General features: G+C 41.6%; 1 protein-coding gene across 3 annotated transcripts in view; it reads right to left on the bottom strand.

Moving 5' to 3' along the window:
• The window catches only part of SMARCA1 (SNF2 related chromatin remodeling ATPase 1), a 75,127-nt gene that overhangs the window by 48,941 nt on the left and 2,875 nt on the right, over window positions 1-23,311 (bottom strand). For all 3 annotated transcript variants that reach the window (XR_012160976.2, XR_012160975.2, XM_073361262.2), the window contains exons 2-8: window positions 15,825-15,911; window positions 10,708-10,874; window positions 9,872-9,972; window positions 9,657-9,757; window positions 8,061-8,240; window positions 2,584-2,739; window positions 2,167-2,298 (exon numbers count right to left, since the gene is read on the bottom strand). Coding sequence is in view for 1 of the 3 variants with exons in the window: in XM_073361262.2 (XP_073217363.2) it covers window positions 2,167-2,298; window positions 2,584-2,739; window positions 8,061-8,240; window positions 9,657-9,757; window positions 9,872-9,972; window positions 10,708-10,874; window positions 15,825-15,911 (924 nt within the window). In the remaining 2 variants the exon portion in view is untranslated. The remainder of the gene's footprint in view (window positions 1-2,166; window positions 2,299-2,583; window positions 2,740-8,060; window positions 8,241-9,656; window positions 9,758-9,871; window positions 9,973-10,707; window positions 10,875-15,824; window positions 15,912-23,311) is intronic.

The following is a 23,311-nucleotide window of genomic DNA, read 5'->3' as shown; positions in this document are numbered from 1 at the left end:
CTTTCTTGAGTGCTCCTTTAACATCTCAATCGTCCAGTGGCCCCACTGACTGTTTGGCAAGCTTCCTGCTGATAATGTACTTAAAACGAAATTTGCTGTTAGTTTGTGTCTTTTGCTAGTTGCTCTTCCAATTCTGTTTTGGCCTGCCTAATTAATTGGGATGGGTCCTGCTTTTGAGCAGGGGGTTGGACTAGATGACCTCCTGAGGTCCCTTCCAACCCTGATATTCTATGATTCTACTTTTACACTTGCTTTCCAGAGTTTATGCTCCTTTCTATTTTCCGCATTAGGATTTGACTTCCAATTTTTAAAAATGAATTTTTGCCGCTCATCACCTGTTTTACTCTGCTGTTTAGCCATGATGGCATTTTTTGGGTCCTCTTACTGGTTTTTATTTGGGGTATATGTTTAAATTTGAGCCTTTATTATAGTGTTCTTAAATAGTCTCCTCACAGTTTGCAGACATATCGCCCTTGTGACGGTCTTTTAAATTTCTGTTTAACCAGCTTCCCCTTTTTGAAGTTCTACGGGGAGGGGCGAGGGAGGGGGGTGTTCCCTTTAGCATTTTTCCCCTACAAGGGTGTTAAATCTCATTACATTATTGTTGACATTCTCTCGCTGTCATGTAAAAATGAAGTCAATGGAGTTACACCAGTGAGAGAAGACACAGGCCATTGCTCTCGGCAAGTTTAACAGCATCCATAAACTTTAAAGCCAATTGAATAACTTCACTGGTAAAACATAGAACCTCTTTTTAACAGAAGTGCCTACTCTTTTCCCTCCTGGATTTTATACCAGGCCTACCACTGTAACATCTGAGTGCCTATCATAGTGCATCAAGTCAGGTTGCATAATGAAAAGCAGGGGAAGAGACAAGGAAATTGGACCATAAAAAGTGAGATCAGATAGAGACATGAAGCAAGAAGAATGGAAGTAACTGAATCAAAGCAACAAGATGAGTAGAGTGACAGAAAAAAAGCAAAGGGAAGAGGTAGTGAAAGGAAAACGTGTAAATTCTAAGTGAAAAAGCATAAAGTTTACTGTGCAAATTATATGTTCAGCATAGACTCACAACTTGGTTTAACTCACATTTATAAGTAACAGTGATATAAGTAAGGATTAAATCAGTTTAAGTTTATCCACTTTAATTTAGCAGCATTTTACACCCACTTTGCATGGTGTAAGTGTAGCACAAGAAGCAAAATCTTAGGAAAACAGGCCCTAAAGCCTTGTCCAGACTAGGATTTAAAGGTGTTAGCTAACACATGCTACCTGAAATGTCTTAAAAGTCTAGTGTAGACAAGACAGTTTTAAAATGTGCTGGTTCACATGTGTTAACCAACATCACACCTTTAAATCCTAGTCTAGCCAAAAGCTGAGCATTTGCAGAACTGGGCCCTCAGTTTGCAAATAAACTACCAAAATGTGGATTTTGACAGTATTAAACTGGCATGAAAAATTCAGTCTGTTCGCTCTAAGAATAAAGAGAGAACTGTATTTTACCATATGAAACCTTTCTGCAAGGAAGAATTTCAACTGGCTCTACCCAGAATTAAAATGATAGGTAGTAGAGACACACTGTATCCATGATTTTTAAAAATATTTATATGGCACCCACTACCATAGTGTCTGAGCACCTCGTAACCTTTAATGTATTTATCTTCTCAACACCACTGGGAATTAGGGAACTGAGGCACAAAAAGACTGAGGGCTTCTCTACACTACTGCGCAGGGTTGATCTAAGATACGCAACTTCAGCTATGTGAATAGCATAGCTGAAGTCCATGTACTTAAATCTACTTACCAGAGTGATTTCACTGCGGTAAGTTGACAGCAGACACTCTCCCGTCAACTCCACTTGCGCTTCTCATGCTGGTGGAGTACCAGACTCGACAGGAGAGCGCTCAGTGATCAATTTATTGCATCTATACTAGACGTGATAAATTGACCCCCCACTGGATCGATCGCTGCCCGCCGATCCAGCAGGTAGTGTAGACAAGCCCTAAGATTTGCCCATGGTTACACAGGAAGCCTGTGATAAAATGAAGGGATTGAATCTGCATATCTCAAGTCCAAGGCCACTCTAACCACTGGGTAATTCATCCTCTCTGCAGGATATATCATCAGAATTATGCTAGCGAAAATATATATCAGGCCCCAGCTTACATCTGCAGAATTGAAGACATCAGGTAAAAGAAAGTTGAGTAATGCCCACAGTTCATGGAGGTTGTTCTGTAAAGGAGTTCCTGTCAGCAGCAACCTATTTGTTGTCTTGAACTCACGTACAATCTCAGAGAGCTAGGAAAAATAACAAACAGCATTTGTTATCTGTGGCTTAAACACATAAGGGACAGATTTTCAAAAATCCTGAGCACCCATCACTTCAACTGAAGTCTTTGAGAGCGCCATGTGCTCAGTACCTCTGAAATTCAAGCCCCAGAAGATCAAACTATTATTTTCAAAAAACGACCTTCAGGAAGGATTTGAATAGGACTAGAATATAATCTAACATTTAAAATCTAAAAATATTTTGCTACAAAATGCTCAAGCAAAGGTTACGAAAATACTGAAATTGAAGTTTACCTTAGATTTTTCATTCTTTATTCTGTGGGCTTCATCTATCACCAAGTATCTCCAGTTAAACTTTTTGAAAACAGATTTCTCCTTAATTACCATTTCATATGAGGTAACGCAAACATCCCACTCTCCAGGCATCATAACATCACGGATAAAAGCAGCCTAATGTAAAATAATATTAATTAATAGATATTAAGTAACAACAGCGAGCATAACTTATCTGGAGCTCTCTGCCCCTTATGTCTGCCAATATTATTGAAACAAAAGGTTAACGAGTAAAAAAAATAAAAGATTAACCACATATGAAAAAGAATACCTAGAGTTACACTAATTCAAGTCAAACAACAAAGGCTTCCAATCTATGTTTCAGGGCATAAACTGATCAGCAGCTGGAGTTAAGACGAAAGGCATAAATCGTCCCCATTCACCTCAGTGGGTGTTTATTCTTAAGCATAACTATGTATTTTTAAAATAAATATTTCCTGTTAAGTGATCAGCAGTGAAATAGTTAACTAAGACATCCCCTTCAGAGACACGTGAAGGAGTGTTTTCAACCATGTTGTATATTAAATGCCCAAATATTGGGTTAATGTAGAGCTAAGGTTGCCCAGTAATGTCTTGTGCATTTCTAGAATGTGGATGCTAAACTTAAACCCCTGAAAACCAGGAAATAAAAAGAGGTAAAGCAACACAAATGTAAACCAGGACACACCGTTAAGATACATGACATCCTGCAATGCAACTTTAGCTACCTGCAGCTTTAACTGTACCCCCTGCCCCCATACACACACTTGAGGGCTGGCAATAGCCACGGTTCCATTATAGAGGTGCAAAGATTAACAAATTGCCAAGGGAAATGGAGATTCTCTCTCTCACAATCTTCAGATTAAGACTGGATGCCTTTCTGGAAGATCTGCTTTAATCAAACAAGTTATTAGACTCAATACAGAAAGAGCTGGATGAAATTCTATGGCCTGTGTTAATAAGGTCAGACTAGAAGACCTAATGGTCCCCTGTATCCTTAAAATCTGTAATACACAGACATTAGGAAGGGCTAAACATGTGCTGTGTTTGTGTTATGTTCTAGAGATCTGAATTACGACACTGTCTGCACACACTCCACCTGCATTCGCTGTAGCTGCATTTAGTGGTGGAGCGATTGGTTGGAGCTAGTATGCAAAGCTGTGACTGGTTCATGACAAGAGACGCATGTGTACCTTAAGACACCAAGCATGCCCCATTGAATTTTGGAGGTTATATCTGCAGAGGTACACAGGGTCTTCTTGTCATGGGGACTGCCAGCAGTCTGGTAGCGTACTCCAGGGCTTAGCCAGGGCTTAGCCAGAGTTAAGTGAAGGCAAGGCAAAATGAATATACCGTCTCAAAAGCAATCTGCAGGACAAGAGCAAAATGGTAGTAATATTGTACAAGCATGGAGTAGTTTGTGTGGGGTAGGCTCAGTACTGGAGTACAGGCAGCTTCTGTCTAATGTCAAGCATAGCAAACTTAGTCCTGCAGTGCTCATGTGCTCTATGCCCAAGGTTTTCCATGACATTTGTAAAGGTAGGAGTGCTAGCATGTGTGTTAGTGGCATGTTGGGGCACTGCACAAAGAGGTTGCACTGCAGGGAAGGCATGTACCTTATCTTTGTATTTCCAGGCTTTCAGAGAATTAAGTTCAGTCACACTCCGTATTCTGGAGGGGCACCAGGCACCACTGGGCAGCCTTAACACTGCACTAGTGAAACTTTGGAACATTTAATTTCTCAGCAGCCCCTGCCCACCCATAATTCTCCCCCCTCCCGCCCCCCACGGTCTTCAGCTCCTTGGCCACCATTAATCCTGCCACAGAATGCACTGGCTGCATGATAGCTCCTTCACTGCCCCTGCATCATCTAATCTTTCTACCTCTCCAGCATAGCTCAGTTCTTCCCTCTCAGCCCTCTTCCCCTCAGAGTCAGATTTCCACATGGGATCTGCTGGTTAAAGAGCTAGGGAAAGGATGCAGGTACAGTGCAGGGACACTAGCATGAATCCATGGGACTTTTTTTTTGAAAGGAGGGATAGCTACGGGAGGGCACAGATGCAGCCGCCCCCCCCCCCCCCATCACTGATCAACTCAGACCCCCTCCTTCCCACCCCGCTCTACCTTGTGCTGCTACAACACTCCCCCAACCATCACACACGCTGTACTACGACTCTCCACGTCCCCCCAACTTCTCAGATTCTCCTAGCACTACTCGGATGCTGCTCCATCTCCTCCATCGTATCCATTACTCTGACCATCCCCACACCTCCTGCTGATCTGAGCACCCCTATTCCAAGACCCCCCACACCTAATCATCATTCTAGGTCCCTGGCAAGCTTGGAGGGGTGATGGGGAGGTGGCATGATAGTGAGGCTGTGAAGAGTGCCTGCAGCAGATGGAGGCAGGAAGGAGCCCAAAGGTGAAGATGCAGAGTCCCTACCCCAAATCTGGGCCTAATGTATGGGGAAGGGGCTGTCCACATGCATTTGCAGCACAGGAGGCAGAGACATATATGAAACAGTCCTTCCAGTCAGTGAAACATTCTCAGCCGAATAACAACTTCTCATAGAAGTGAATACAACCTGCAACAATAGTTTTAGAGGTATGAATTGCTCCAATTCACGAGTGGGTATTCTCATCCCCTTTCCCACAGTTTCAGCACTTGTGGGCCTCTGCCCTGCACCAAGTTTGCCTGTTCTCAGCTCCCAAGCCCTGACTCTGGTCTTAGCAGTGTGTGCTTGGAGCATGTTCAAGCATGCCTGTTCTCAGCCCCCCATTCCACCTCAGTACTGATCACATGCCATGCACTCAACATGCTTATTCTCAGCTCCCCATTCCAGTCTAATCACTGTGGGTCACATTTTGAAGTGGGGGACAGAAATAGGTGATATGAATGTGTGAAGGGTTGGGAGATACCCCATACCCAGATATAAACTCTTCTCTTTTCTGCACAGCTCTGGCCTCTCCTTTTTCTCCACAGACAATGGCATCGGGGGAAGGGTGAAGCTGATGCCCCTTCTCCACTGCTGGACGCAGCATAAAGAAAATGATGATTTCTGGGTTAATTTGCCAGTCGGGATGCAGTGGAGGAAAGGGGAGCCATAGAGGAGGAACTGTGGGGGAGGGACCAGGTGGCTCCACTTCCCTTCCCCTTAAGTATGTCACTATAGGAGAAAGTGCTTAAGTTCCCCAGTTATGGATCTACTTTGTCACTGCTTCTGAGCTTTCAGAGATCAAGGGTCCTTTTTTGAGGACAATCCTCTATTTATCGAGGGACCTTAAAAAAAACCACACACACAAAATCTCCTTTTTTAGAAATCCGATTCTTTATCAAAGCTCTGACATAAGCACAATGGTTGTGAAGGGTCATTGTCTGGTGATGTCCTGGATCCTCAGTAGCTGTGCCAGAGCACAACCCGAAGGACCAAGGGTCGGCAATGATGTAAAGCCTCCACTCTGTAGACTGCCAAACTCCACATCCCCTGCACCACTTCAACAGCACCTCCACAGCTTCAACTCCCCATATTCCTCAGGCTCTGAACGAAAAAAAAACTTACAAGACTACGGAAGTATTATGAACAGCTCGTTAGGGGGCTGTGTATCAGGATGTCTCTGGAACAAGTGACCCAGGACTTACTTTACTCTGAGAGACAAGGTGGGTGAGGTAATAGCTTTTAATAGACCCACCTCTGTTGATGGAAAAGAAGTTTCGAGATGCACAGAGCTTTTCCACCAGCAGAAACTGATCCATTAAAAGCTATAATCTCACCCACCTTGTGTGTCTCATACCCTGGGACCAGTACAGCTACAACACTGCAAGCAACTTGTTTTTCTTGGATCTCGCTCAGAATGATTACATTATCCCAATTACTTCCCCATCTTTCATTTTCACTCTGGTTAACTAATGTTAGTTTCTTTGAAAATACTTCTAAAGTAAAATCAGAGTCTGTGTGTAGATTTTAGAGCACTTTAAAATATTGCCCTTTTCCAGTACATGTGGGCGAGTGGGCAACACCAACTGTCACTTGCCCACATCCTGAGGATGGACAGAGGGAGTTCAAAATTCAAGAGAGTGACCAAACAGACAATATTATCTTTTTTATGATTTCATGATATTTCTTGGTTCGCTCTCCATTACAAACCCAGGAGGCTCTCTGAGAGTGTGCTCGCAGATCAGAGCTCAAAAGAGAATGGGCTGACCCGAGCTGCTGCAGTTTGCCAAGGGGGGTCGGGGGGAAACAGACTTCCCTTTTCAACAAAGTGGACTGAAGATTGTTCGGACAGAGAGGACTAAAAGTGGTCACATGGAATTGTGAGATACTTCCAGATGACTCAGGACCTGAACCAAGCAGGGCTGTGCCTATATACAAAGCAACAGAGGGTCAAACCCTGGGTCCCTGCTTAACTCAAGCCCAGACCTCTAGCCCTTCGGGTTCCTGGGATCCTGGGTCAAAGCCCTGGGTTAGTGCAATTGCAGTGTAGACACAAGGGGAGTTAGGCTTCAGCCCGGCTCCAGCACAGGGTTACAATGAAGTGCAGACATACCTGTAGTCACTGTGGTGACAGACTGCCTGGAAACCCATAGCTTGAGCCCCAGGTATCTGTCTGTGCACAAATTAGAAGAACCAGACAATTTTTAAAAATAGTAGTTTTTAAGAGTGATTCTATCTTGGGAACCCCTTGCTCAAATGTCCCCAAATTTGGAGCATTAACTAAGCCACGCCCCATGAAGCACAGTGAATTTCAAGACAAACTAAGTCAGCACATGGATTTTAGAGCACTTGTCTTTTAAACGGTAAGCAAACTCTTAATCTTAACTACAGCAGAGCTGCTGCTGTTATAATTCACCCAATTCACTCTGTCCAGTATAGTTTTAAATTACACAAATAATGGCTCTTCCACCAGTTCCCTTCAGAGATTCTACAATCTAAATGTTTCTACTGTGCCCATCACCATGTGTTGGGTACCAGTCAAACAGAAATAAGACATCTTTCCATCTTTATTAGCCAAAGTTTTCCTCTTGTCATCATCCCATTACAATTAGGACCAAGGAATAATGGAAGCCCAGAAAAGGTGGGGAGAGCAACCACTAGAGAAAGGAGACAAAGGGAAGGTGACAACAAGGCTGAGAAGTAAAGAATATAATCAGCTGAAGGGAAAAAGGGAGTACAGAAGTTCAGTAGTCACCAGAAAAAGGTGAAATCAACAGAGGAAGGAGTTTGGCAAGTGGGATACATTGTTCATCAATTTCTTTACAGTTAAATCCCTGTCTGTTATTCTACTTTAGCATTTCCTATAACACCTATTGGCATAGCGTCTAAACACCTCCCCACAATTAGATGGTTAAAAGCTACAGTATTTTTTCACAAGCCAAAGAAACTACTTCAAACAATTGTATTTCCTGGAACACCACTTTCTGACATGCGAAGCATAATACGTTTCAGTTGTTCACTTACTCTGGCATCCTTGTCTCCAATAAGACAAACCGCACGTAAAGATGGAACCCAGCGTTTAAATTCATTCATCCAATTGTGTAAAGTTGATTTTGGAACCAGGACCATGTGTGGTCCAGGAATGTTTCGGTAATGCTTCAGATAGCCTAGCAATGCTATTGTTTGCAAAGTTTTACCAAGACCCTACATTAGCAAAGAAAAAAATTAAAATGAAGTGTCATCATAACATTAAGGACATCAAAACTATTTTCCAGCTATTTAATGCTGCTGCTGAAACTGCTTACAGTGAAATGCATACAGTGCAAGTCTATTCTTGAGATGAATTAAAACCCATGTTGCTTCAATGTATTACAATATCCAAATTACAATTCTGAATACAGCCATTTTGTGCACAGAACAAAATAGTTTTACTATAAGAGTTCCACTGTATATAAATGAATTATAGGGACTTCAATGTTAAATTACAAGATGGCTCAGAGCAAAGTTTAATAAAAAATTAAAGTCCCTATAATATTATGCATCTCTTGTTTGAATTACACAAAAAACTTATTTCACCGTTAATGAAACTGCATCTATTATGATCTTTTTACTTACACAAAAAGGGTACATTAACCACATAAAGGATGGAAAGAGTAAAAAATGACCCTTTTGCTGAAGCTAGAACATAACATATCCTCTCTCCTACAGCCCAATACAATTGCCATTTAAGTCAATAGAAAGACTTTAATGGGAGTCAGATCAGCACCAGAGAAATCTATTCTTTCTTCTATCCACATGTGTAATGCTAACTTTAGGAACTTATGCACTTGTTAATGGGAAAGCAGATCACTGGGATAGATGGCAAACTCCAAGAGGACCTATCCAGGAAAAATGTTTGCCTCTGTAGTCAATATCCAAAATGAAGCAAGAACCAAAACAGGCATATTATGGCCCAGATCCTGTTTGCCCTAATCACAGGAGAAACTCAGTTAATAGAGACATTCATGTGATTAAAGTGAGCTGGATTTGGCCCTATATAATACATAGACTTTTGCGGTATTAAACGTTTTCCTAGAAATTGACAACTTCAATGAGGACTTGTTTTTTTAAAGATATAGTATAAAAAAGTTAATTCCATTTCACAAAATAAAATATATCAAGCACAACAATTATAGAGCATCAGAAATGTCAAATGCAGAGGGGAAAAAAAGATTTATTTATTTATTTAGCAGCAACAGCAGAATCCTAAGTTAGCTAACAAATTCTGTATGGCATTTTCTTTCTGGAAAGCATGAGAGAATAATTCACATTTTCATTTTTTAAGACATATTAACTGTATATAGAATAAGAACCAGTGACAACTATGCATGTGTTATGCTCCAAAATAGGCATGAGCATATAACTATGTGTGCAATAACTAGTCAAAAGGGTACAAAGCGATATCCTGCTTCAATAAGTTTATTATTCTATGTATTTCTTCCTGTTAGAGGAAATTGTGCACAGAGCATGCAATTTAAACCCATGAAGAAAGTCCTTGGGCTGATGAAGGTCACATATGTACACAAAAAAGATCAAAACAGAATGATTACTCTACATAAATTCCAAAATCTTGCTGCTTACCATTTCATCTGCCAGAATTCCATTAACGCCATTCTCATACAAGGAGATCATCCAGTTCAACCCTCTAACCTGGTAATCTCTTAGCGTTCCTCCTTTCACATCTGCAAATGTAAGATTCCTCTAACTAGAAATTTTTTAATTTTATTGTGATCTACTTATGAGATCTTACTTAAATCAATCAAAACAAACAGAAAACTTCCAACATGGATACTCACATGAGGGTGACTCCTCAAATCGAACACACACATTAGATGTTTTTCGACTCTCAGATAGCAGCTCTTCATCTTCCTCTTGCTCCGTGCGTCTGTGACGATAACTGAAGAAGGAAGAAAGTTTGTACGTGAGTTTGGATTCTAAAGCTTTTCAACAGAGCTAATGGAATATACCCTGACTACATTTTTGAGAAAACAGTAAATTAGGATAGAAATCACTGTTGATCCAGCAAATCTATATTCTATCACCTGCTCTTCCACAGAACCAGTTTATCATTAAGTAATTATTCCCAGATATCCATTCCAGCTCTGAATTATTTAGGCTAAAATCCAGCCCTTTCCTCCTCAGCCATGGTTGTACTGTGCAAGAAGGAAGCAAAAATTCTGCAGGTGGCTGTGCAGGGAGTGGGGCAGAGGGGCATAAGGTACACACGGACTATGGCCACACAATCTGCCACTTGATCGGTATACCATTCAATAGACCATTGATCAGTATACCATTCGGAAGGATAAGTGAAAAGTTTCAGTTGAATGTTCAATTCCATAAATATTTGCTTGGATGACTTCTAAAAATTATTCCAATTTTAAAAAAAGCAACTTTCAAAAATAATATTTAAGTGCCTCATATAAAAAAACACCCAAATCAGGGGGAAAAGTCTCTCTCTCACACACACACTTTCACCTGTTTAGTACTACAACTTTACTTTTTCAAGGAGTTCTGGCATACTTAAGCCATAATTTTTCAACTGCAATTTAAAAGATAGATAATAAAAATATATAATTTGTTTGAAAAAAATAACTTTGAACTTTGACATAAGAATAGAGATACGAAAACATACTCCCCAGCTGAAAGTAAACTCTGTTTTTCATCTTTCTTTATCCGTGGTCGTCCCAATTTGACTTTCAATGGTGATGTTGGAGATTTCTGTGCTGCAGGCTGAATAAAATGTGCAAAAAGTTCCGTCTGCTTCAGGAGAAATTCAAATCTTTTTGCCCGATCTGTTTTCTAAGTTACAAAACAAAAAAGAAGAAATGTGCATCTTTTCCCCACCAACAATAATTTTATTTTTGTTAAAACAAGCAACTTACATACCTCAGTACTGATCTTGCAGAGCAATCTGAGCAAGTGAACTTTGCAGGAGAACTCCATACAAATGTTACATACATGAGTGACAAAAAATTACTTTTTTTTTTTATTTACACCCAGAGATGAAATCCTGGCTCCCCCTCAAGTCAATGGCAAAACTCCTCATTTAAGTTATTGTGGTCAAGATTCCACCTGAGAAGTGTTTGCATTGACTAGTAATATGTTGCTGTTTCAAAAACTAAAGCAACTAATACACAATCCTGCTCCCACTGAAGTGAATTAATTTTTCTGTTGGACTTCAGTTGGAGCAGGCTCAGGCTCCAAATGTTTCTTAAGTCCATGAGTCACACCTGCTACACTGTATTTAATAGACTATAAATAACAGCTATAACAGTTTTTAAAGAAGACAGCAACTAACACCATGCTATTTTCCTGTCAGTTCTTAAACAGTGTTTACAAAATCTTATGCATTATGTAACTTAAAACAGTTTCGTTGTGAAATCCTTTAACCTCTCAATATGTGTTTGTTTCAAATACTAAAGTAAAAACATAAATTAGTATCATAACTTTCTTAAGCAATATGTAAACTACAGAAGATTCCTCTAAAGAAGAGCTGGGTAGCTGTTAGATGCAAACAGCAGCAGTCTATCGGTGGCAAGATAGCAATATTCACAAATGAAGCTGAAAAGATGCTGATACATCCTTTTTGCCACAGGAGGGCAATATAAGTTTCACACAAACTCTTCAAATCTTGATGGCAAGCACAGTTTAACAATCACATAAGAACAAGTCTTTCTAAAAAACTCAATACAGATACCACTATAGTCAGTTATTATTCCCCCTTGAATTTATAGCTACTGAATTGTTTTTGTATAAAGGTCTTCATTATTGCCGGCCTACACAATTTTAGCAGTTTTCATATACATATGGTTTACTCCATTTATTTTTTTTTTTAAAAGAGGTTATATATAAAAACACATACAATATTATTCTGCACTGCATGAACAATGTGCAAGTAGCTAGAACGCCACTTTATAGTTATCCACAAGTATTCGTTCCCAACAAATAAAATAATCAAATTCAGGTTTTTAGATGTTTGTTCCTACAGTTTCTCTCACTCACTTTATGATTTCTTTCTAAAGAGGTATGTTCCATAAACAGTACATGACACACAAAAGGCATATAAATGTACTGACCCCAAATGTATGCTTCCATTCTCCTCTCCCCAGTTCAATGAAATGTCACATTTGTGGGAGGCTGGATAACTCAATGGATGAGAAATGGGATACAGAGTATTTGCTGCTTCAAATCCAGCACAGGTCAGCAGTGATATTAGCTTGGACATTTGGGATATGCCTACACAGCCTGGGGCAACAAGCCTCCCAGCAAGGGTCAACAGACTTGGGTTTGTTGGGCTCACAAGAGCGCTCTAAAAATAGCCGTGCAGTTAGTGAAGTCGTGGCTTGGGGTGAAGCTCAGCCTTCAAGACCGAAACCCTGCCTAGGCTTCAGGGCCCAAGCCACAACTTCAACGTGCAGTCAAAGTGGTTCACCCTCATCTCCAGCTGTTTTTAGACCAATAGCAAGAGCCCCACTAACCCAATGGATCCAGGCAGGGAGGCTTGCTACTGTTGGCTGCGTGGACATACCCTTGGTGGCTTTGGAAAAATGAGCTGGTGTCACGGTTCCTTCCCCACTCTGAACTCTAGGGTACAGATGTGGGGACCTGCATGAAAGACCCCCTAAGCTTATTCTTACCAGCTTAGGTTAAAAGCTGCCACCACCAAAATGTTACACAAAGAACAGGGGAAGCACCCACTTGGAAACGTCTGCCCTCCAAAATATCCCCCCAAGCCCTACACCCCCTTTCCTGGGGAAAGCTTGATAAAAATCCTCACCAATTTGCATAGGTGAACACAGACCCAAACCCTTGGATCTTAAGAACAATGAAAAAGCAATCAGGTTCTTAAAAGAAGAATTTTAATTAAAGAAAAAGGTAAGAGAATCACCTCTGTAAAATCAGGATGATAAATACCTTACAGGGTAATCAGATTCAAAACAGAGAATCCCTCTAGGCAAAACCTTAACTTACAAAAAGAGACAAAAACAGGAATATACATTCCATTCAGCACAGCTTATTTATCAGCCATTTAAACAAGAGGAAATCTAACACATTTCTAGCTAGATTGCTTACTAACTTTTTACAGGAGTTCTGAAGAGCATTCCTGATCTGTTCCCAGCAAAACGCATCATACAGACAGCCAAACCCTTTGTTCCCGCCCCCCTCCAGCTTTGAAAGCAACTTCTCTCCTCATTGGTCATTTTGGTCAGGTGCCAGCGAGGTTATCTTAGCTTTTTAACCCTTTACAGGTGAAAGGGTTTTGCCTCTGGTCAGGAGGACTTTATAGTTCTGTATACAGAAAGATGGTTACCCTTCCCTTTATATTTATGACAGCTGGTAACAAAAGGGATCAGCTGCCTTTATAACTGTAACAACTCTTGGCCTCCTTGTTGACAGTCTCAGAGAACAGGGCAGCACAACACAACTGCAGAGCAGATGGCAGAAGAGTGGAGCAGGGCAGCGGGGCTGAGGGACTAAGGGCAACAGCATCTTCTGTGCATGCTGCCAATGAGACAGTGCAAGTGAGACACTGACAGCACTCACAGTGCAAGTGAGACACTGACAGCAGGCGTGGCCAGCAGCAGCAGGGCAGCAAAATAGCCCAAAATACCGCAACCCACAGCTGCAAAAATAACCTGAAACTGTCCGTTAGAAAAAGCCCAACTGGGCTGGGAAACTACATACTTGGCAACCGGAGCAAGCTAAAAACTGTACAGAGATTATATTACCATCTCAACCTCTAGAGGTGGTCTCTCCAGAACAGGGTTGGGGGAGTCTGTGAGGATGATGTGGATAAACTTGTATTATTGTTGCCCATGCCTGTCCTGTGAGTAAATAGAGGTATAAACTTCTAACATACCTGAAAACGTTGCCTAAGTAGAGATGAGAAAAATATATTACTAAGGGCTAGATTCTGCCTGCCTCCTACACAGGGGAGGACGACACAAGGATACTCCTCTCCAGCTCGTGCAGCCTACATAAAAGCTGATCAGAATGCCTGCCTGGGTTCAGGGATCTGAGACTGCTTCCTCCCTATTGTCTTTGGGGGAGCTGTAACATGGTGCCCCAAAAGGGGGGTGGGGGGCAACACAACAGGAAATGAGACAGGGCCATGGCTATGCATGTTCAGCCTAACACTAACCAGAAGAGCTGGTCAGACAGGCAGAGGGAAGTAAGCTGCACCATACTACAACCTCCAGTGGAGTACCCTTGTCTGAGGGGCCAAATGAACCGCCAACGAACTCAGATAACACCACCGACAGAATAGAGGGAAATAAAGCAATCCAAGATCAGGAGGTCTAAATCAGACTGACAGATGATGATGCTGACTGGGAACAAAGCCAGCCATACCTGATTTATAGCCAACAATTTTACAGGTTAGAGGATATTAAGGGGTGAACCCTGGAAAATAATATCACACTGCTTTATTGCCTGACTGCTGAAAATACAGGCTATTTGATGCATATACCCTCTCTGCTTCCAAGCAGCAGAAGGGTACTATTTACGGAAGACTGGATCCAAAATACATATCCTTGCAAAACACAGGTGCTACTTTTTGGGATCAGTTATTTGTATTACCATAGCGCATTGACTTTCTTTCTAACCATTGACCTGTGCTTAGCACTTAAAATGAAGTATTCACTCAGCCAAGCAATCATTTCCTTAAGCCTCTCTGGCAGCGGATCTCTGTCCCTGTTCCTATCTAATCTGGCATTTCCGTCAAATTCCACCACTCTCTAGAAGAGCATTAATGAAAATGTAGCAGGCCATTGGTCACTGGCATCCACCAAAATCTGACCCTGTGAGTGACATTCAAGAGTGGGCCTTGTGTGTTCTGCTATGGGTTTCTCCCTTAATGTCCTGATTAGCTCTACTTTCCTGTCCAGCATTCTCTGTTCCTTAAGCCTGACCTGATGGATCACAGTTTGCAGTGTTATGTTGTGGAGGGTGCCCAGATTTAGGATTCTGTGGTGTTTTCAGAGACGTAGTGTACAAACACCAGCTTCTTGTTTTTCTCCCATTTAAGAAGTGAAAACTCTCAATTTGTGTATAAAGAATGCAGAGCTATGAAGTTATTTCCTTTGCATTCTGAAATCTGTACAAAATTCTTGCATGGACTCAGGCCACACCAAAAAAAAAAAATTATATATGCTACTAATATCTTTTCTCTCTCCCCCAAACCTAATTCCCCTTTGTCATGTGCATTTTAGATTCTGGACCTAGTTTAAAAGTGTGCCAAGCATTTCATTTGTCCTGTCCATCCTCCACCTGCCCTTGTTAGATTCTGGATGTTCATATCCTTGTGGGTGACTATGCCCATGTGTCTCCCTAGGTCACAACACACACTGGCTGCAATCTCATGTATCCCAGCTTTCTTTCAAAAAACCCTAAGGGCTGAATACATGTCCACGTACATAGGGGTAAACAAAGTATACAGAGAGGGCAATATCTTGGATAGATTTGTGGAAAGTTAAACCCCATCCACTTAGGCTTTCAAAGTGTATACCTCAACCCTCGGCAAACAAGTCAGTTTCATGATTCACTATCTCTCAGCTTTGAAAATTCCCCTGCACATAGAGATGTACTTCCAGATCAAGAATTGTATTTAATTAATATTGTTATTCTGATTCCATTTTCCTTCCCTCCCACTGACATCCTGTCTGCAATTTCTTGTTTCCTCCCATTGTCTCTACCTAGCTCAGTAAAACAAAAAGTTAGCCATCTGTTGTGCTATGAAACCACACTTACCATCTTCTCTTCATATTCTGGATCAATTTCTTTTTCAGGTCTAGATGCCTTGGGAGGAAGTTTGAGTTGAAATGGAGGATCATTTTTCTGAAATTCAAATTTTAAATATTTATTAATATCAATACAGTGAGCTACTGAAGCCAAATTGAAAAAAGCATGCAAACTTCAAAAACAGTATCAGAATTCTTTGTTAAAAAAAAAAATCAGATCACCCACATACCAAACAAAATGGAAAATAAGCACTGAAAGAAAAGGTACCATCTCACCCTAATCGGAGCTGAAATCCATGAAGAAATAGCCAATGAAGGGCAAACATGACCAAATAAAAACCTCAGATTAGCCTTATCACTTCCTATGTATCGCCTCACAAATCATCCCTCAGTTCATCCTGGGAGTGGGAGGTTTGTTTACCCATAGGAAAGGCCATGGCTTACAAAATTGTCAGCCTGTTCCTAAATATAAAATTCCTAACTATTTACATTTTTGGCAGCTGGATCCTGATCTCCTCCCCTACCCACCCAAAAGAACAATGCAAGGTCTGAGATAAAGGCTTAACTTCTCTCCACCACACACATCAAGAAACAGATTAAATTTCATAGATCCCCCTCCAGGGGACACACTCAGCCATATAAGGGAAAAAAGTCTGTAATTCAGGGCAAATTGTTTAAGACATGGTGATCGCAACAGCTCATTTTCATGCTTTACACAATTTGTAGATATTCACAAAAATACTGGACAATCTTTACATACACAAAACCTCTACTAACTTCAATGAGAGTTTTGCCTGAGTAAAGACTGCAGGTTTAGAAACTAGTATGGACTTTCAACCTATTATTCAGAAAGATACAAGAATTCTTATCTGGAAGGTTTTTTCCAATTGAATGTAATTGTTTTAAAAATATGTCTTTTGCTCCTGAAACATAAGGCTCACCTGCAAAAAAAAGTTTAAGTACTAGCCTTTTTGATATCTTAAAATTAGAAAAGGTGCTTTTGAAAGGGCGTGCATCATTTCAAATAATTGCTTTAAAAAGGCTTTTACAAAAGTTATCTAAGATATTCATACTTGATGCTATATGTCCTCCACACACAGTGATCCCATTTCCCATATGTTGTACAGCTCTTAGCACAATGGAGTCCTGACCTGATTGGCCTTAAAGCACTATTGCAATATAAATGTTAAAACAATATATCTGAAGGTTTATTGTTTTTTTTTAAAAAGGCTGCCAAGGTGATCCCGGCAATTACAGACCAGTAAGCCTAACTTCAGTACCTGACAAATTGGTTGAAAAAATACTAAAGGACAGAATTATCAGATGCATGGATGAACACGATTTGTTGGGGAAGAGTCAACACAGCTTTTGTAAAAGGAAATCATGCCTCACCAATCTATTAGAGCTTTTGAGGGGGGTCAAAAACACGTGGACAAGCGTGATTCAGTGGCTTGGACTTTCAGAAAGCCTTAGACAAGGTCCCTTACCAAAGGCTCTTAAGCAAAGTAAGCTGTCAAGGGGTAAGAGGAAAGGTCCTTTCATGGATTGGTAACTGGTTAAAACATAGGAAACAAAGGATAGGACTAAATGGTCAGTTTTCAGAAAGGAAAAAGGTAAACAATGATGTCCTCCAAGAAACTGTACTGGGACCAGTGCTGTTCAACTTATTCTTAAATGATCTGGAAAAAGGGATAAACAGTGAGGGGGCAAAATTTCTAGAGGATACAAAACTAATCACTATAGTTAAGTCCAAAGCTGTCTGCAAAGAGTTACAAAGGGATCTCACAAAACCGGGGTGACTGGGCAACAAAATGGCAAATGAAATTCAATGTTGATAAATGCAGAGTAACGAATATTTGAAAACATAATCCCAACTATACAAACAATATGATGGGCTCTAAATTAGCTGTTCCACTCAAGAAAGATCTTGGACTCATTGTGAACAATTCTCTGAAAAACATCCACTCAATGTGCAGCAGCAGTCAAAAAAGCTAACAGAATGTTAGAAACCATTAGGAAAGGGATCGGTAATAGACAGACAATATCATAATGCCTCTATATCGGGGTGGGCAAACTACGGCCCACGGGCCACTTCCGGCCCACCAGGCCTTTTAATCCAGCTCTCAAGCTCCCGTGGGGGAGCAGGACCATAGGCTTGCCCCCCCGGCGCTCCAGACTGGGAGCAGGGTCGAGGGCTTTCCGTGCAGCTCCCAGAAGAGTGGCACGTCTCCCCTTGGCTCCGGCTCCTAGGCATAGGGGCAGCCGGGGTGTGAGGGGGGCTTAGCACGCTGCCCCCGCCCCAGGCCCTGACCCCACAGCTCCCATTGGCTGGGAACCGCGGCCAATGGGAGCTGCAGTGGTGGCAGATGGGGTAGCATGCAGAACCGCCTGGCCACACCTCCACGTAGGAGCTAGAGGGGGGACATGCCACTGCTTCCAGAAGCTGCTTGAGGTAAGCACCACCTAAAGCCTGCACCCCTGACCTCCTCCCACATCCCAACCCCCTGCCCCAGCCCTGATCCCACTCTCACCCTCCAAACCCCTCGATCCTATCCCAGAGCACCCTCCTGCACCCCAAACCCCTCATCCCCAGCCCCACCCCAGAGCCTGCACCCTCAGCCAGAGCCCTCCTCCGCCTCCCCCCCTTACCAGCACGGAGCCCCCTCCCACACCCTAACCCACAATTTCATGAGCATTCATGGCCCACCATACAATTTCCATACCCAGATGTGGCCCTCAGGCCACAAAGTTTGCCCACCCCTGCTCTATATAAATCCATGGTAAACCCACATCTTGAATACTGAATGCATATCTGGTTGCCTTATCTCAAAAGATGATGTACTGGAATTGGGAAAGGTACAGAGAAGGGCAACAAAAATGATTCGGAGTATAGAACAGCTTCTGTATGAAGAGAGATTTAAAAGACTGGGACTTTTCAGCTTGGAAAAGTGATGACTGAGGGGGATATATGATAGAGGTCTATAAAAGTCATGACTGGTGTGGAGAAAGTGAATAAGGAAATGTTATTTACTCCTTCACATAACACAGGAACTAGGAGTCACCCAATTAAATTAACAGGTAGCAGCTTTAAAACAAACAAAAGGAACTACTTCTTCACACAACACACAGTCAATCTGTGGAACTCTTTGCCAGGAGATGTTATGAAGGCCAAAACTGTAACAGGGCTCAAAAAAGAACTAGATAAGTTCATGGAGGATAGGTCCATTGCTATTAGCCAGGATGGGCAGGGATGCAACCCCATGCTCTTAGTGTCCCTAGCCTCCGTTTGCCAGAAGCTGGGAGTGGACAACAGGGGATGGTTCATTTTCTCTGAAGCACCTGTCATTGGCCACTGTCGGAAGACAGGTTACTGGGCTAGATGGACCACTGGTCAGATCTTGTATAGCCATTCTTATAGGTTCAGGTACTAAAACTAGACAAAACTATGCCAACATTTTAAAAAAACCTAAAACTTGTAAATGGAACCAATTTAATACTGAAATCTGAGAGATGAAACATTGAACTCAATGAGCCATTTTCACTTGCTTTTGAGGTAGCTTGGTAATTTATTCAGCTCTTGAAAAAGCTTAGCCAGCTAAACATGCCCACCTGTTTTTAGGGACACAAATCCGAGAATCATAATATTTATGCTAGAGGATGTCTTTTTCAGTTTGGGCATGAACGTAGGACTGACTGCTCTGTCTTGCTTCATTATACTTGAGTTCAGTATCTCAGCTACAGTACTTAGGAGGGTATATTATTGTTTTACTAAATTTACAAAAAATCCCATGAATGCAGAATGCCATAAGTATGTGTAGAGTGTGGCTAAGGAAGAGTTTAAATGCTGCTTCATAAACTACTAACACTTGACTTCTGCGCTGCAGGGCCCAGATAAACGTGTTACAGAGAAGTAGCCTTAAATACTTATCTACCATAAAAGACCTAATGTTTTCAGGAGGGCCGCCAAGCAGGGCCAGCACTGGATTCGCTGGGGCCCAGGGTAGAAAGCCCAAGCCCCACCACAAGGGGTGGAAGCCCAGGGCCCTGAGCCCCGCCATGCAGGGGTGAAGGTGCAGCCTGAGCAATGTGGCTTTGCAGGAGCCCATGTGGCATGGGGCCTCAAGCAACTGCTGTGCTTGCTTCCCCCAAACGTGGGCCCTGGCTTTTATATGCAGAAAACCAGTTTTTGTGGCACAGGTGGCCCATGGAGTTTTTATAGCATGTTGGGGGGGGGCCTCAGAAAGAAAAAGATAACTCAGTAGATAACTCAGTTGAACATCGTAACAGCTCACTTAAGGAAAAGGAAATTAAAATAGAAATTATTATTATTAAAACACAAAGTGTAAATACAACATTACTCAACTCTACTTTGGTGAGAAGACCACTGTCAACACTAATATTGGACACAATCTTCTTGTTACAGAAGACGAGTACTCCTTCTAACAGACAAAAGTGAAAATGACAGCATCAAATGTCAGATGCTTCCTGCAATTCTTCTAGGAACACATGAAATGGGAAATACAAGTGACTTGTCTATCTACCTGCAGTGAGTAGGACACTTCTCCTGGAAAGGGAAGAATTCTGAAGAACTCAAGATCTTTGTTCGAAATAGCTTGTAGCCTTTATGGCTATAAAAGAGAACCGCACAAATGAAAACTAACGCAATATTGCCTTCCCAAATCTGAAGACAGATGGCTCCAGTACCTGCCTCTGCTGCTTCTCATAACTTTTCCACTAGGAGAGTGAAATTTGCCAAACTCATTTCATTGTCCCTTTGGATCCTTATGAGCAACAGCGAAAGTAGGCTTCAAAACAAGAGCAAATTGTTGCAAATGTGACAGACAAGAAATAATGGGGAGAACATATAAGGAGTGTAATTTGGGAAACAAGTGCACAGCACATTATGCCTTCTAGAAGCGGATATGGAAGATAGAGAACCCAAGCAGACTCATGGGACAAGTACCTGCTAACATTCCAACACCCTTTCCCTCCCTGGAAGCTTAAAAGGGGACAGAGAGTGCTGTACCTCTCATAAGGACGTTGCTCCTTGTTTGTGGAGGCCAATGGAGAGTGGAGGTGAGAATCACGTTTGTACTTACCTCTGGGTAACATTAAGAGTTATACAAGTTTATATTTTGCTATTTTACTGGAATACAAGTAAAAATACTTCCTCTTATACCACCAAGCAAAAGCACATACCCTAATCAGTCACTTAAACACATAAGCTTATATTCTTAAGTATAGAATGTATTCTTACAGGTCTTCACAGAAACTTTTGTTGCGACAGTAATGTAGATTACAGCTTTGATTTATTTAAAAAAAACCCCACAAACAGTTCTATACCAGCAGAAGTCCTAATGTAGACACAATTATATCAGCAAACAAGTGCTGTTCATTCAGGGAACTGGTATAAGCTACAGCAGAAAAAGAATCCCAATACAAGCACCTTCTACACAGAGGGTTTGCTGTATAGCATAGCAGTAAACTTTGTCTTGTAGACTAGCCTTAGAGCAGTGGTTCTCAACCAATCAGCACACAGCTGCGGCCCATGTGCCATCCTCAGGGACCATTCAAGTAGTATATATATTGTGTGCATGCGGCCCACATAATACACAGAGAGCTGCATATGCAGGCTACAATGGTAAACAGGTTAAGAAACACTGCCTTAGAGAATATAGTCAAAGCCTGTATAGTTTAAGCATCCCATAACATGAAGGACTATCAAAGTATATAATAATTTTAACAGTATAGCTTGAGTAACCCCAGGGATCCAAAACATTTTCTCTGACAATCTCTGCTCACTAATTAAGCGAAGATGCTAACTTTAGGCTATGGGAAGGCATTCCAGCTAATGGGAAAGTGCAACGGTGCATCCTAAACTGAATCACTCACATGTCTGGCCACGCAATGGGTGGGAGTAAGAAGCACTGCTGCTTTTTTTGTTTTTTACTTAGTCTTTCCTATGTTGAGCTTTTGTATGTACGTATGTAAAGAGCATCCATCTAGGTAAAGAAAAAAAAAATCTATTCCAAGTAACTAATGAAAATTGTATCAAATTAATACAAGCATTTAACTGGCTGTTTACAACAAAGCATTAAAGTAACACAAGGTGTAAACAGCATAATGACAAACTACAAAAACACAGTTTATCATTATCTAGGATTACCTGGGATTTCCAGACACTAACATGTACCTGTGCATTGTATAATACCGCTTGTGCATCTGAATTGCAATTCGACCCTGGGGGGCACGTTGCTAAAGTGAAATCTATGAGATGTAGCTTTGAATTTCTCAGCTATTCATGATTTCAGCTGAACTAGTACTATTAAATAGCAGCAACCAGCTTTCCTTTTGTTAGAAACGTGTGACCTTCTGACATATATACAATGCTAATACAATATTTAATCCACTTACTGGCATATGTCAACTTATCCTGTTCTGTCTAGACATTATGTCAGGTTTTTTTTGCCAGTTGACAGATGGAAAACCTTATAGCACAAATTGTACCCTGTAGGTAATTCTTGCTCACATTTCTAACTCCTTTACTGTTCCTTAGTCTTAATGTTACTACACATTGCACAGTTCACAAACAACTAAATACTACAACATCATGTTTTTTCACTTCTCTCCATCAGCCTAATTCTTTCACCCAATATATCCAGAGGTGAAATTTCATCATTTGGATCTAAATTCTGGTCACAATGAAATCAAAACAGCTACCATTCAGTGGAACAGAGATTTGGCCCTTCAGGGGTAATCCTAAAAGACTTTTGAAGGGATTCCTACTTATGACTAAACCTTGTTTTCCAGTGACACCTGAAGATGTCACTTTTGACATTCCTAACGATCTCTCAAGAGTCCTGGCTTAGTATCTCTTCAGAAAACTGAAGGGAAGAGGAGAGAGACAGCCACACATGCTCTCTGGAGCATCTTGCTTTGGATCATGGAAACAATTTAAACTGCACATGCAGAAGAGAGCAGCTCTGAGTGGAAGAAATAACTGAAAAACCTGAAAGTACCATGACACCAGCAAACAAACTCCCACCAGTCAGATATTGTTATTATCACCCCTCCAAACAGCATTTAGCCATTGGCAATCCACCCCCTATGCCTAGCCAGATACATTAAGCAGTTAGCGAGAGTGGATTGAAGTATCATACACTTTTGAAGGGGAGTGGGAAGCGTATCCCAACAGCTCAAATCTCCCCTCATCCCTAGCACCAATTGCTTACACAAGCTTAGCTAAATGGCTCTGCATACAGGTAACCTGCTCCCCACCAGGTGGGGCCAGCTAGGTCCTTTCTCCCTCACACCTTGGTGTATCACTATCATTGAGCACCTCCAATTAAACCCAAAGGTGCAGTTCACTCTCCCAACCACAACCCACCCACTCTCCAAATGTCCAGCTTTTGGTTATGCCAAACAGGCCCCCTCCCCAACTGCAGCTCTTCGCCTGGCTTTAAAGCAGGGAGGGTAGTACCCCAGGGACTGGTAGTA

This window comes from Lepidochelys kempii, chromosome 9, assembly GCF_965140285.1.
Source record: "Lepidochelys kempii isolate rLepKem1 chromosome 9, rLepKem1.hap1, whole genome shotgun sequence".
Classification (NCBI taxonomy): domain Eukaryota; kingdom Metazoa; phylum Chordata; order Testudines; family Cheloniidae; genus Lepidochelys; species Lepidochelys kempii.
This window is presented reverse-complemented; position numbering and strand designations above follow the sequence as displayed.